Genomic DNA, 16,838 nt, shown 5'->3' on the forward strand with positions numbered 1-16,838 from the left:
ACTGTAAAACATGAGTTTCACGGTGGACAAGCTGTTATATAAACGGCTCACCAAAGAAAGTTTAGAAACCACTGCTCCGTGGGGATCTCATAAATGTGTGTATGAGGTGTATAAATAGTGTATATGAGGTATTTTGAACCACCTAGCCAGACTCAAAGGCTACCTTCTGAGGCCCTTCTCTGGGTGCTCCCACCAAATGCAGGGGAAATAGGCAACTGCTTTCTAGTGATGTCTCACAGATTGTAGAACGCCTATCTCAGATATGCCCATGTGGCCCCCAAATGTTGGTCTTTTTGGCGCCAGATGAAGACTTTTTTCATTCTGCTAGACTTTTTTGTCCTTTAATTTGAAAAATATGTTGACGCTTATAATATCCTTACACTGCTACTCTTCACTGTTGTTTTATCTGTGGCTTTTAAAATCCATTTTAGATTTTACTTTATGTCTTATTATTATATATTATGGTTGTTGACCTCCATTTTGTGAGTTGCCAAAGGAGCTTTAGCTACTGGGCTGTACAGAAAAAGCAGTTAACAAATGAATACATACACAATGTGCTACATAAATATATACTATTATCTCACCACAAAGCAGTGCTGGAGGGCAGAAAGCAGCCAATCAACTGGTCTTAAATCACACAGAGGAGAAACACTATTAATTTATAACTAATGTTAACAATCCCTTTGCAAAAATCTGGTTATATACCTTGAGAGTGTGTTTTGTCAACCGTTGATGAGAAAAAACATTCTCAAGGTTTTTATGCACAAGGGTTGATGCAGATCACAATGACACCTTTGTGGAATTATCTCTCAAGATAAATTATATAATATTAGGAGTGTATATATGTATATAAATATTAGTCACTTTTATTTACATAAATTTCAATTTCTCATCATACGTAGGAATTTCTGTGAAACCACATGGGGAAATTACCATGCTGCCAGTGTCACATTTAATACTATGATAGCAGTAAATAACACTAACAGTAAAATAGAAAAATAACCTCCACAGATTTGAGGCCCCTGTTTTTTGTTGTTCTAGTTTTTAGAAATTCTTAAGCAAGCATCAAACTGCTGAATGCCTGACATAATACAAATGCTAATAGCTTGCACTGATATTCTGGCAGTACTTGTAACTATTTCTCTGCGGGATTGGGAAATCACTGTGTTACTAGAAGGAAACAAAACTGTGCACTTCTCTCCTGAGAATAGAAGGCCAATTTAAAATGTAAAAGCCAAAGCTCCAAACCTGCCCCAATTCCACTGCATACTAAAGCATTCATAAGGGAATGATCTACTGGGGCCAATAAAGCTCTACTGCAAAAGAGAAATAAACCGAATATTCAAAATTAGAAGATGAATAATGCTCCTGCGTGTGAGAGAGAAATACAGAGAGAGAGAGTGAGAGTGAGAGAGAGAGAGAGAGAGAGAGAGAGAGAGAGAGAGATTGTATGTGAACTACAAAAAAGCATTCTTTGCTTACAATGTAATATTGTGACCCACGCTGGCAAACACATGCTAAAATAATTCCAAATTTCTACTAATTATAATCTGTGGGTTGGGTAGAACTATAATCACTCAACTATTCTTCTGATTGAAACCTGTATGAAACTACTCTTGTCCAAGCAAATTTAGTGTGTCTAAATATCAGCACCAGCACTTGCTTCAATACAGAGATCAGAAAAGAGAATGAAAGGTAAACTAAAACACAAAAGCAACCATTTGAATTCCTAGGATTTGTTGTTGTTGTTGTTGTTGTTGACAAAAATGTGTGTGAATGGGGAATGCAATGCCCAATGAGTATGCATGGAAATCTGGCAATAGAGTGCCAACTGTGCTGTAGGAAATATCCTAATAAATAAACATTTTGCAATTTTTCCTCACAAACTGAATGTCGATACTGGTGTTCTGAAATGTGTTAAAAGGCTACCTAAAATCTTTCCTGCCCACAGACTATTTCCCACTTTCCTTTCTTGTTAAGAATTTATTTTTTTTATGATAGGCCAGGAGTATCTAGTGTTTTCAATCTAGATTAGGGGAGCATGTGAAGTGCCAGTAGTAGGCAGAATGGCCAGTCTAATGGCCAAAACTGGATCCTGTGATTAACAGCTCAACATGGCACACATATCCCAACTCCAGGAAATTAAAGGGTGGCCTGTGGCTAAGAAAAATTTCTGTGCCCAGATCCAGAAGCATGGGTGCACCAGCAAGTCTAATGGCATCGTCATCAACCATCTGGTAGCCATGTGTGGTTGGAGCCTGCATGGCCTTTTCTACCTGTGGGAAGCTAGAATATGGAACTGGTGGGGGTAGAATTTGGGAAACATTACATGGGGTGGGGTGGGAATAGCCACAATCAGCAGCCAGGAGTCACATGAGCAGAACCCAAACTGTACCTCTTCCCCACGCTGTAACTGACCATTTCAGAAATGGGGCAATGTTGCCATGGAGGAAAGTCAAAATGTAGGCTGATCCCCATGCCTGAAGATTCTGGTGTTATTTTGCAACATGGGGGAAACTGTGTAGCAGTGGTTCCAGAATTGTGAGGTGGCCCATCCTTAAATAAGTTTTTTTAAAAAGCAAAAAAAAAGCTGTGTGTTTTAGCCATAATTCCTTATGGCACCCACCAGATACTGCTCTCCAGCCCTTTCCAAACAATTGCTAATGACTCTGCTGTATTATTGCATCCTTTCACAATTGTCAAAAAGTAAAAGCTCGTGCCTTACTTAGGACTATATTTCTATTCACAACTGTCCAAGGTCATTCTTTCACCTCTTTGGTCTCCATTTTTTGGAATACCCTTCTAAAAGCCTTCCTACTCAATAGACAGGTATAAATGAGGGGTGTTGAGATGTGTGTGTGTGAGAGAGAGAGAGAGAGAGTGAGAGTGAGAGAGAGAGAGAGAGAGAGAGAGAGAGAGAGAGAGAACAGAAGGAACTTTTCTAAGGACATCTTTTAGATTTATCTAACTAACAGTTAGTTAAAACTTTCTTATTTAGCCAGTAAGGAATAACAGCTATATTTAGCTTGCTAAGAGAATTAGCAATGAAAAGCCTTAGGATTTCTCAATGGATGTTTACACAAGGGCAATGAACAAAAGGAAGCAGATTTCTGCATCAGTTTATACACACAGAATCCCATAGGAAAGTCAAATCCTTGAAGATGAGGTACCTGCTATTCCCTCACCCATTTACTCTCTTCTCTCATGCATGACCACCTGCATCTGTTGTTTTATTATTGTCTTTATGTTGTGAAATAACTCATTGTACACAACTCTGACATTCCAAATAAAATGGGCGGGATAAAATATATTTTAAATATTTTAAATAAAACAAATAAATAAAATGTGTCAGTTAAGCTTCCAAAGGTATGCTTAGTATTATCATGAGGGACAGCACCTCAACAAGCCTAGCTCAGACCCTTAGCTTCCTAACCGAGCAAATGTACCTCTGCCTCTGCTCCAGGGCTTCCTTTGCCACACCACTTTTTAAGTGTATAATGTATGGCTGTCCCAATGATGGAGGATGCTGCCATAGGTAAACCACCATTGATTTCTCTTTGTTGTTTTCATACAGTGGAAAGATTTGGAGGCATGCAATATATTCAAAATAAAGCACCAATAATGGCACACGGTTGCTAGTAGTGATCAGTGATAGATTTTGGAAGTACAAGGACATGAGACAAATTTCCTATTTTTATTTCCTGTTTTTATGTTGTGAGCCGCCATACTGATGAACAAACAAACAAATAAGACACAAACTCTGCTGGTAAATCTGCATTCTTGCCCTACTGACACCCCCCCACACACACACACATACCTTAAGCACCAACTGTGCTCCCTATGACTTTCCCTTACTCTGCCTCCCCCATTTTTAAATCAAACCCTGAATGGCAATGCACAGCCTTACCAGTGCATTCAATAAAGCCTGTTCCCTCAAAGACTCTTCCCCAAAGAAAAGAAATATAAAAAATCTTAGTTCTTTGCACTGAAGACTAAGAACATTTGTATATCTACCTTCTGCTGAGTAGCATGTGTGTAGATGGAAGTTTCACCAGGATCAGCACCAGAGAAAGGGGAGCATTGGCACAGTGCTGACAAGGGGCTCCCACCCTCCCAACGCCCCCTCATCACTAGGGCCAGGAGCTGAACTTGGTTCACGTTCAAAGGCTGCTGAAAAGCATCCAGGGCTGGATCTACACTGACCTGTTTAACATTATTTGAACTGTAAGATATATTGTTCTCAAAGGTCACAGAGCATACTTGTAATTTAAATCCTCTTTCTTACCTTGTTGTTGGTTTATTTTTGTCAAAACGCTGCTAATTGCTCTGCAACACTCTCTGGTGTCGCATTTTAACAACAAGAATGTTAAAAGCAACGCATCATTTGTCCCTCCGCGTTACCACAACCCTTCCTTAACTTTTTCCTAACATTAAAAACATGAGTGTAGATCCACCCCAGGATTCTGGTGCAAAGGGCAGTGAATGATGGCATGGCCGGCTATACCATTGAGGGTCTCTTCCGAGCCCCAATTTCCAAATTCTCCAAGCATCACATTCTCTAAAAGGTATGTTTATTGCACACAAAACAAAAATGCCATGGAATTTGCACCAATAGAATTCAACTGGACTTACTCCCAGGGAACTAACTGGAGTAAGGTTGAGATAGTTAAAACAGGGGAGGTAATCTGTTTAAACATGGTGGTTAATACACACTGTTTTCACAAATCCAAAATGTCAGCGACGGTCGTTAACTGAACAAAATACCATGGAAAAGCAGTTATTAGAACTCTTACCAGCATGGTCCACTACAGGGCTATTGGCACCCCATGTTTGGTAGAGAGTGGCGAGATCCTTGGGAATGGAGGTCTTAAAGATGTTCAAAATGTCCAAGCACTTCTCGTGTCCTTCCAACGGTGGCTCCTGTTTGGTGGAATGTACAGGTGGGAGAGGCCCTGCTGTGTTTGGCTGGGGCAGCATCAGAGGACTTGCTCTGGACCCTGCTGTACAATTGACCAGGGCCCTCCCCTCGTTCTCTTTCTTGGTGTTCGGATCTTGCTGAGGCACAGGTGGGTCTTCTTGCACAAGGTATGGCTCAGCTTTACACGGGGGGAGGTACTGAGGCGGAGAGTAAAATTTGGCCTTCCCTGGTTCTGAAGCGCAATGCTTGCTTAAAGGGACAAACCGAGCACTGACTTGGGGAACGGTATACTTCTCGGAGAGTTTGCTGTTGGAGGGCTGTGTGTTGGGTTTAGAGACAATGACCGGGGAAGGCGCCAAACTTACGCCAAAGCTCCCTGCCTGCAGCAACTTGGAGTTTGCTTCATATTTTGCTTTCACTTGGGGCTGTTGGGATACTGTGCTGTTTTGCTCATGGGTGTGGTTCAGTTTGGGCTGCCTGTACCCATCAGTGCCTGATGACCGTGGACCATAGCTACCAGTGGGCAGTGGTGCATCCTTCTGCATAGTCCCAGGCTTAGCAGTCATAGCAGAACCAGAAGAATTATTTTTAGATCCCGGCAACCCACTTGGCACCTGAAGGCGTGTGAATCTGCTGACAGGCAAAGGCTGGCATTCTTTACCACCAAGAGCAGGAGGGGGTCCGGTGCGGCCATTTCGTGCCATGAAAACGGCGTTGTGTTTTATACTCTTGAATCCATTTTGAAGAACCCAAGGGGGAGCCACAGAGTTACAGCTGACCTTGTGACAAATTCTTTTGTGCATCCACAGGACTTCTGGGTAATAGGTCTTATGACTGCAGTAAGGGCACGGGTGGACAATCAAAGCAGCCTGTAAGGTTGAGGTAAAACTCGTATTGCATGAATCAGCCCTGCTTGACTTCTCACTTAGATCTAATGGAATCTTCTCTGGGAAATCTGCACTGTCAACTAACACAGAGTCTTCACACATATCAGGAGGATTCTCCTTAGAGCCCTTGCCCAACGGGGTTTGCAAATCTAGTCTCACATCAGAATACGCTGGACAGAGTCTAGAAGCAAAGTCAACAGTCCTACTGGAGCAAGGGAAATTGTGGCTTTGCTGAAATGCCGATTTCTTTAAATCCAGGGAAATTTTGCAATCCACATATTTTGGAAAGGGTTCTCTGGTCTTGTTTTCTGGTATAGATGCCACCAAAGACAGCTCTGTTTTAGATTCACTGGCATTGTTTTCTCTTGTAATGTTTCTCCCATGGTTGAACTGTAGGGTTGCCAGAGGTGCTTCTTCAGAAAAACTGCAGAGGTACGGCTTTTTACCTGGAAGGCACACATAAAAACAGAATTACTATGAAGAAAAACACATGCAAGATGCAGGTTTTCTAGATAAAGAGAATGGGGAAAAGCTTCTTTGGGTTGGACAAATTCACAGCATGCCACTGCAGCCCCACTGGTGGGTGATTCTCATGCACGCAGTGAGGTCCCGCCCTTCACAAGACTTTCCAACCTATTGCTTTCAGCTCAAGGAACCACCACTGAAAGGAACTGGGAAACATACAAGTAGTGGGTTTCTGTGTGCACTGCTTATTGCAAAAGGACAAATACCCCACTGACACAAGCCCACAGTGGAGCTATTATCATTATCATCATCATCATCATCATCATATCATCACTACTATTCTTACTACTAATACATCTGTTAGTCACTTTATAGAGAAGCCTCTAAGTGACTTATTTCGATAAAATGCAAACTGATAAAATCAAGTGAAAACCAGAAACTTTAAAGCAATATGCAATTCCTAAAATGGTCATCCCATTACACAATCAAAATGCTAAGTCCTTCCCCACCCCACTAAAAGATGAGCACCAAAGAAGAGGCTTAGCTACTGAAGGCCTGAATAAACAAAAAAGTGTTGGCCTGGGACCTAAATATTTATAATCATGGTGCCAGATGGGTTTTCCTGGGGAGAGTATTCCACAAACTGAAGTGGGGAACACATCACTGAAAAGACTCTTTCACATTCTCGTGTTGCCACCCTCTGAATCTCCCATGGAAGGGGTACATGAAGAAGGATCTAAGACGATGGTCAGAAATGAAAAACAATTTGAAAATCGTTGCAAGCTAAAATTGAAGACCAAAGAGCAGTTCACAGAGTCCTGTGGGCTCATTTTTCCTCAGGGTGATTTTTCTCAGATACACACCTGCATCAGATAACACAGGGAACATACTGTGTGGGCAAATGATACATATACTTCGCCAGTGATTTCTGCAACCATGGTGATGTGTCTGGGCAATGCTGCAATTGTGGACATTCTTGCTAAGTGTACCAAAGTATTCCTGGTTCAAATGGTATTTTCCTAAATACCATTTAGGAAATACCGACCAGAGAGGACAGTTCACTCAGAGAGAAAAACAACCCAAAACACATGAGCCAGTCCTAAGGTTGTACTTACTTTCCTTTGTATAAAACAAGCCCGAAGGATGCCCCCAACCAGCTCACAGGTCCTTGTATGATCAGTGGAAACAGTTGGTCCTGGCAAGTATTAACCACTCTCAATTCCAACCTGATAATTGCCACCTGCCCAGATTTTAATTTGTCTGAATTAATTTTAGAATGTATTTTAATTAATTGATGTCTGTTTTTATGTATATTGTGTTGTTTTTATGATGTTAGCCACTTTGAGCCTGGCCTCGGCCGGGGAGGGCGGGATACAAATAAAAATTATTATCATCATCATCATCATCATCATTATTACTTCTGTTCTGCTGCTCCATTTCTAGTAGTGGGCAATACATTCCTTGAAGGCCAGATCTGCTGACCCTGTGGCTCCTGCTGCCTGAGGAGATTAGTCGCCTCACCTTGCCTCATGGATGGGCCTGGCCCTATGGCTGGTAATATTCATGTTCCACATATATTCCAAGTGCTTAGAACTACTGAGATTGCAAGAATCAGATCGTAAGTGGTCTTTTCTGTATCTGCATCTGCTCTCTGCATCAACTCTAAAAGCAAGTGTTTTGGAAAGTCAAACACATCACTGTTGCTTAGTATAACTTTGGTACCACAGGCAGTGTTCCAACCCTGCCAAATGTGATCTGTTTTAGGCTGAGTGTGGGTTTAAAAAAAAAAAAATCAGTGTCTCAACTTCGATTTAATTTGGCCTCAACTCCAGTTCAGGCAAAGAGCCTTAAGCCTTTGTTTAATTCTGAGTAATTAGCTTAAAAATAACCCATGGATTTGCTGTCTAGCAGGGTTGAATACTCACTCGGTAAAGATCATTTTCTTTTCAAATTCTCAATGGGACAAGGTCCTTTGTATTTAAAGTGTTTTTTCCTGTTTTACAAGAAGTTAAGACTTCCTGAAAGCACATGCCCAGCACTGCTAGTTAAATCGACACTTGGAATCAAAAGAGCTGCCAGGGATTGTGAAATTTGACACTGCACATCTGTGTTATTTTTAAAGCACATCTGTCGCAGTTAAATGTTTTGAAGAATTCTAAGTCTTTCCTACTATGGTGCAGTTAGTTTGCTTTAAAAAGCTAAATAATCAACAGAAGTAAATAACTAACACTCCCGGTCAACTGCAATACAGTAGAGGAGACTGACCCTTTCCACTAGGAGTCATTAGTTTCAGTAATAAAGGCTTCCTCTAGACTTTGGTGCTTTACAGGGTTGGGAAATCACCTGCCATTAGAGTGACAGCCAAGAATGGCTGAAATTCTGTACACACTTAGCAGCCTTAGAGCCATATGATTCCACTGCAATTTAAGCAGCTTTAACTGTGCACAGAATCATAGCCTTCCATGCACATCGCAGAAATACAGACTTTAAAAACTCACTAATTTCTGCCTAGTACTGTATGCTTTTCTTATTAATTTCCAAAACAACTCTACAGCTTCAAACTATTGGCCTGGATGTGTGTGTACTTCTTGCATGCTCCCTAATTTAAGAAAACTCTGCCAGTAAAAAAATAATAAAAATAAACTAGCATACAACTAACCAGCATACGCCCCACTTTTGTGCTAGTTTTTTACTTTCAATGAGTTTCCCTGTCCCCATATGAGAGAGTCTAATCGGATACAATCACAACTCCTCACAACTCTACCATCTCATTTGCCTGTTTGTGTAAACTAGGCCCCAGGAATCCAGCTGTTCCAAGTAGCCTTTTCCACACTATTTCCACATTCTGAATTGGCTCTTGATTTATGATTTTAATGTCAATATCTGGACTAACATGGTGCCCTACAGATGTTGTGGACTACAACTCCCATGAGCATGGCCAACAGCCAGGAACGATGGGAGTTGTAGTTCAAAATATCTGCAGGGCACCATGTTGGCTAACCCTGCTCTAGACGTTTGGAGGAAACCAGCAGCTGAAAAGAATGCCACATTTTTTAATATGGTAAATTATCAGCTTTTACTGAGGCAATTTATTCCAGAAAGATCTTATATGAGAAATGCCTTGATACTTCCCAAGCCAAAGCCCCCCATTTTTCCCTAACTCCCACAACTCATCCTTGATGTCAAGTAGTTGCTGGAGGTGCTGCAGAGAATAATTTTTAATGAACTATTTTAAGTGTGCCCCTGGTAGTATTACTCAGAGTTCTCTTTATTGACCAATCAAGAGACCTACGAGCAGAAAAGAGTTGATAATGAAACGGCACAGGGGGAAATGTACTGGCTTGAAGCATGTGGAAGTTTAGATTATTTTAGGAACCAGGGTTTAACTATATGAGGCTAAGAAAATCTGCCTTGTGAGGGATACAATTCTGGAGTGGTGTGGAATTTTCCCAGCCACTTTTAGTAGGATACATTTAGTAGGATACATCCCCACACCCCAATTTACCTACTAAGGCTGATTTCAGTATTCGGACACTATTTCCATAATGTCAGTCCTATGACTTTCAGGTCATTCATGCCAATGGGCAAACTTACTCAGCGGGGAAACCCAATGCTACTCATTATGCCCAGACAGAGGAACAATATATAAATCTTTATTGTGGTCCAAAGACCCATAGAACAATTTCAGAACAAAATACAGTTAAGACAGCCAACCACAAAAGAGAGAGGAACCGAGGCGGTCATTTTGTTTTTTCTCGAGCTTGATGATCTTTGTTTCTTTTGACTTCTGAAAGAAACTTTGCCATGGCCAGTGTAATATCATTAGACCTGTCATCCAAAAGATGTTTAATATGAGAAGCTTCAGATTTTCCCGGCAGATTTGCCAGTAGGGGTTTGATCAGTTGGTCCCTTGCTTGCTCGTACTGCCCACAATGCAGTAAGATACGCTTCATGCAGTCGACATCCTGAGAACATAAACAAAGCCTAATTCTGATAAGGGATGCCTCTCAGCCACAGATTACATGTGATCAAGATAGCAAGTTGCTATGTGAAATGTCCCAAAGCCTTTGCCTCAGATGATACAAGAGGGATGCCTCAGATGATACAAGAGGGATGGTGGCAGTCCAATCGAGGTGGCTTTTCTGGCCATAGTTTTCAGCCATGGGCTCATAAACTCAACAGAGGAATAACTCATCAAGCTACATCTGTAGGACAAGGTATGCCAACCATTGTTCCATTGCAATGCTAGTGCACAATACTTTATGAGATGTTGCAGAGATGCTGGAGCCATAGAAAAGTTTAGGAGCAACACTTTGAGAGATTCCACAAACATACCTACTGTATCCCTTAGCACTTTTTATGTGTGTTTGTGGTAAGCCACAATCTGGTGCAACCTGAAAATTACTAAATGCTGCACTAAGCATTTAGGGAAGATTTACGGCAACCTTGCTCATCACAGGATAATTGTAACTATTAGCTATCTTAAACCAGCAGTTGTGGTTCAAGCTTCCTTACCATGTGAACATAGTTACCTGTCAGCAAGGGTAAGCTTGAAACATACAATCAGCTAAGGTGGTGGTTACGGTCTTGCAGGACGGTGGTTCATATAGGTCACCTGGCTAAATGGGATGCCTGAATTGTGACTGGGGTTCCTGTTGCACATGATATTTAATCAATCTCACACCACCCAAGCTTCCTGCTTAAATTGATATTGCACATGGTTTTGCAGCATATTTGGCTGCATTTTTTTACTATGTTCGCATTTTTAAAAACAGCTTGCACACAAAAAAGGAGGGGGCTACCAACACAGTAAATGCATATAAATAATAACATGTTGTTAGACACTGTGTTTCGCAGGGTTGTGGTGTTTATTGCTTGGTTGGCGCTGTGAATAATTTGACACTGCTGCTTATAATGTAGAACATATAATGTGCCATTATCTTTTACTGTGTATTACACATGCACGCACACACACTATCACACACACAATTCACAACAACAACTTCTAACATTTTGCATTTTGTGGATATCATGTTATACACTAGGTTGCTTATTATGTCACTACGTTGTAAATCGCCCTGTTAGCTTTTGACAAAGGGTGGGATGTAAATTTCTTAAATAAATAAATATTAAATAAATGAAAATCCAAAGTGGGCTCTGATGACTTTTAGAGTGACACACTGATGGAAGCCTAGTTAAGTCAAACAAGTTGGGCCTAGGCTCATTTTACTGCTCAGTAAAAGTGAATGAAAAGAAAGTCTGACCTACTTAAGTGTAATGCCACAAAGAACCTCAGAAGATTTCCTAGCTGTTGAACAAGCATTTCTGCTTTGTATTACATGGCTTTTGGTTATTATTACATTTTATTGCTAGACCTCTGGCTCTGTTTTGATTGGTGATGCTGCCTGCAAGATTTTATATTTTGCTGTGTTATCTCAGAAAATGGGAAACTAATACAGATGGCTTTTATTGGCAGCATGATATTAAAAATGAAGGGCTTTAATGCATCCAGAAAACCTGGTTAATACTTACATGAATCTTGGATTTTAAAATATAAAAAACATAAGCAAAATATTGTAAAGATATCAGATTGCCCTAGTTGCCTTTCAATTCTGGTTGTGTTTGTTTGTTTCCTGTCAGTGTATTTCTCCCAAGTATACATTTAAAAGACTCTAGTTTGTTCCACTTTGCTGAAGACATGCTTCTAATTTATTTATTTTTTTAATCTAAATGCCATCTAATCTAAATGTAAACAGAAGCTATCATTTTCGATAACTTTAAGCAAAATATTTGGAATACAACTGGACAAAAAGGAGGGTGTATTTTAAATGTGTTTGTCTTTCCTTTCCCCTCCCCAATGCAAATGTGGAACCAAATAGTCAGTCTTAGAACTATGATTAAGAAATTAATGTTTGGACATTCAAATTTTATTTTTAATAGAAGGGAAGGAAGGACATAAAGGTTATTTTGCTCAGCCCCTTGCATTTAATAATAACAATACTTTATTATTTATACACTATCCATCTGGCTAAGTTTCCCCAGCCACCCTGGGTGGCTCCCAACAGAATATTAAAAGCACGATAAAACATCAAAAACTTCCCTACACAACAGCATCCATATATAACATGTTGGACCACTCAATATTCAACAGCATTATAGCCCTCACCTGATACTCATCTTTAAGAAACCAGAGAGAGCAAAATGAGTCCAGTTAGTTTACCCAAGTCATTATAGAATGAGAAAGGAGATACACAAACAACCTATGCAAACTCTATAGCAGCAACAGAACGCCTGCGGTTGGTTGCATTGCTGCTGCTTACCAGGAAGTAGACAGTGAGGTCAGCACAGTGCAAAGGCACTGGTGAGATCACTTGATTGGCTCTGCCAGTGCGTTTGCACCACACTGACCTTGTACTTCTTGGTAAGCATCAGCAACATGACAAACTGGGGGTTGAGTGAGTGCAGAGCCCCGCCATGCTACCCACTACGTGTACTGCTCTAATACTGAGAATAACTCAGCAAGTCCCCAAACTAATCAATCACTTTTCACTGATCTAGACCACTTTTACTGATCAGAGGAATCGGTATCATTTAATTTTTTAAAAACTTGACTTCATTATGAGAAACAGCGCTGCATCCGCAAAGCCCAATACCTTCTGATCTTGATTATGATCTTAATATCCATCTTTTGATGTTCAGGAGCAGGATTACATATGTTCATCTTGATAAAAACGCAAGCCAAAACTGAGATCTATGAGACTTACTCCCAAGTAAGTGAGTACAAAATTGCAGCCTAATAGTTAACAGCAATTGAGAGAAGAAATGCAGTTAAGAACGAACTAATCTCGAACCTTTCTCTCCAGTGAATCATAAATATAGGTACCCACTGTATAGCAGGGGTGGGCCCACAGATAGAAAAGGTCTCCATTCATCTTCTATAAAGACTGCATATGTTCTACTGCTTTAGCTGCCTTTGTTTATAGGATGTTTGTTTGATTGTACTGTTTTGGCACTGCTAGTTTTATTTCACACCCCTGCATACCACTCAGATATGTAAAGAGCTAAAGGTTGAGTTAGAATTATTATCGATATTAATATTAGTAATAATATTCATACATGCCTCCATTCTACAATGGAGTAGATTTTGTGATTCACTATCCATACTTTATATAACCCTTGTGGAAATTAGATCCAAGTACATTTTCTGCCTAAATTATTTTTGTTTCTTTTTTTTTTAAAAAAAAAAATACTTTAGGTATTATTTTACTCCAGTTCTAGGGTAACCAATGCTTGCTTCAACTATCCCTTTAAAGCCCCACAGTCCTTAAAAAAACAAAACAAAACACAATACTGCAACAAATGAGGAAAAACAGGTGACACACACAAAGCCGAAAGGAATTTACAACTCATAACATATTTGAATCTTAATCTCTCTAGCATTGTCTAAGTGGACACCTGGTGCTTGTGGAAAATAAAAAGCACTAAACTCTTACAATTTGGGCAATGGAAAACATGAATGGACAACCAGCAGACCAATTCAATAATCTGTTCTGTTCTGGGCTGCAGGCAAGTGTCTGCTCCTTTGTTCCCAAATGCTGACTATGCTAGGGTTGCATTCTGAGACCACTGGGCTTTAGCAATAAAATTATTTCATTTTCAAGAATAACATTTCAGGAAAACAAGACCTTTCTTCTTCTTTAACATAAAACTCTGGAAATCCTTCCTGCAAGGAATTTCACATTACGGCTAAAAGTATAAATTTGTGAACCATGAAATCATAAAGGTAGGCATTAATCTTGCAGTCGTAACACTGGAACTGTTAGAAGTTGAAGAAAGAAAGGGGTACTGGGGTGGGTGGGTAATGAAGCAGAAGGAAGCAAAGGAAGCTGTCCAAAGTGTGTGTGTGTGTGAAGCTATTCTTTACAGTACTGAAAATGCTAGTGAAAATGACCAAAATTAAAGCAACTTTATATTTGACTATTTCCAATGAGCTAAAAAAATAGACACACTTGCTTTAGTCACATGATGCTGTACACAACCGTGCATTTCTTTCCACGTGGAAAAAGTGTCATCTGTGAAGTGGATCCTTATTGTGAAAAATCTACTAACACAGAGAATTGTATAAATGGTTCTTAAGTAAAATATTTGGTCTTCCCTTTAAAAAGCACAAGGCAAAAGGAAGAGTTTAGATCCCTGCCAATAAAATGGCGCACAGTTTAACAAATGCTGTTTTGAAATCAGCCACCAAATGTTCATATGAATCCAAATTACTTTTAGGCTTTTTTCCCAGCCTGTATTTATTTTTCTTTCCAGTTAGTATGGACCAAAAATGAAGTTAGAAAAGAGTAGATCACTTTGCCATCTCCATTTTCAGTCCATGAAAATGACCACAGAAGGAAGATAAGCTTCAACAGAAAAACAACAAGCATGTTTTATCGGGAAGTAGGCATCAATTAAAACTGCGAAGTCGAATTGAGTGGAGTGAAACAAGGAGTTTCTATTGGACCAACTATGAAAAAGGAAAGTTTACATGAGAGAGGAAGATATCAGTCTTCTTGTCTGGAGACAGACAATAAGTATGTCCCACAGCTTTGCTGAAGAGAACACATTTTAATGGCTTTTGTAAATGTTACATCTACATAGGTAACTGGTAAGTGTACTTAATGTTTAGTTTTTAAAAATAGTAAAACGGAATAATAAAACAATAAAACGTAATGTGTAACAGCACGACATTGATAAGCCTTGCTTTAGATAACTGCACTGTATTTTGCCTCTATTCTTTCTCCCCTCCTTTCCTCTCAACCTCCATAAAGTGGCGAAGGAGACAAGCTTGTGTTTTGAACTTCAAACGGAAAATTGTTTCCTGAACACTGTGTCTTGAAAAAGATAAGAGGCAAGGGTAGTATGGGAAGAATGTGCATAACTGCAGCTACATGTATCTAGGCTTAGTTTCTGAAGGGGTGCAGGGCGTGAAGGCAACATATCTCACCAGCTTTTTCTTGTTGTAAGTTCCCTCGCTGCAAGAAGCCAAGTTACAGGGAACCAGGCAGAGGGCATTCTCAGTAGTGGCACCCACCCTATGGAACACCCTCCCACCAGATGTCAAAGAGAAAAACAACTACCAGACTTTTAGAAGACATCTGAAGGCAGCCCTGTTTAGGGAAGCTTTTAATGCTTAATAGACAATTGTATTTTAATATTTTGTTGGAGGCCGCCCAGAATGGCTGGGGAAACCAGGGGTATAAATATATTATTAATATAATATAATATAATATAATATAATATAATATAATATAATATAATATAATATAATATAATATAATATAATATAAATATAATATAATATAATATAAATATAATATAATGGGGTATAAATATATTATTATTATTATTATTATTATTATTATTATTATTATTATTATTATTATTATTACTACTACTACTACTACTACTACTACTACTAAATTCTGAGGTCCTATTGATTTTCAGCCTTTGGCCAAAAATTGATACAGCTTTCTATCATGCGTAGGGGGACTCTTGTGAGCTTTGTGCAGCTACCATACCAATCTCAGTTCTTGTAAAAATGAACCACTGGATCTACTCAGATGACCTGTCACACTAGTTAATTCTAAAGGTTGAACAAATACTGTATACAGTTGCATTTCCTTTTTCCTTTCATCCCAGCATCCACCATTTTCTCCTTTGCACAAGAACTGAGGAAAAACAACGATAACTATGTGTGGCATAAAAAAGAAAAAGAAAGACAAAAGACAACCAAGCAGCAAACAGCTTTCAAGACCTACTACGAAACTGTCCTGGTGACAGCCTTACTAAGATTGCCAAAGACATCAGCCATTTACTGGCAACTTCAATAAGCTCCTTTAAGAGTCAATGGGACAACAAATCTATGAGAGAATCCTCCTTGAAGCAGGAGAGGGTTCCACTTCTGGGTGTACTGACCTTTAAAAGTTTCCACCTCATTATAATGTTTTCAAATCGGGGCCTGGATTTTAAAGCTCACAAAAGGGGAAATAATCATTTTCTGCTAAACACTTTGGAAATCTCAGAGGAAAACAGCACGTGAATAAACAACTTTTTCCTTAGAAAAAGGAAGTGCATTTCCCCACAATTCATAAACAAGTGTTTAGTTTATTTTAAAAAGACAAAGAAGCCAAAAGAATTCAAGATCACCAGAAGAATGAATAAAGTCTAAAGAGGAAAGGAATGATGGGGGGCGGGGGGATAAAAGGAGACACTAATCAATACCAGAATGTCACATCAGATTTGTTCTAAAAGTGGAAGGCAACATTCATTTCACAAATCACCCATCGGAAAGATTTAAAAAATAATAATAATAATGCTGGCACTATTGTTTGAGTGAATGAAAACAAGAGCAATCTGAATTTTTGCCATCCGCTTTTTCAGATATATCCAAATCCCGTGGTTGTTGTTTTTTTTAAAAAAAAACCACCCCTAAAATAAATTCATCCACATGCAGTAGTATTGATTCTACCGCACACTGGTGAGTCGTAGGGGCATGCAAAAGTACATTCATTTTGGTAGATGGG

General features: G+C 39.5%; 1 protein-coding gene across 4 annotated transcripts in view; it reads right to left on the bottom strand.

Moving 5' to 3' along the window:
- The window catches only part of ZNF516 (zinc finger protein 516), a 118,820-nt gene that overhangs the window by 22,184 nt on the left and 79,798 nt on the right, over window positions 1-16,838 (bottom strand). For all 4 annotated transcript variants that reach the window (XM_083518568.1, XM_083518570.1, XM_083518567.1 and 1 more), the window contains exon 3: window positions 4,794-6,251. In XM_083518568.1, coding sequence (XP_083374694.1) covers window positions 4,794-6,251 — 1,458 coding nt within the window. The remainder of the gene's footprint in view (window positions 1-4,793; window positions 6,252-16,838) is intronic.

The sequence above is a fragment of the Podarcis liolepis genome (genome assembly GCF_965112155.1).
Source record: "Podarcis liolepis genome assembly, chromosome: 8".
Lineage (NCBI taxonomy): Eukaryota > Metazoa > Chordata > Lepidosauria > Squamata > Lacertidae > Podarcis > Podarcis liolepis.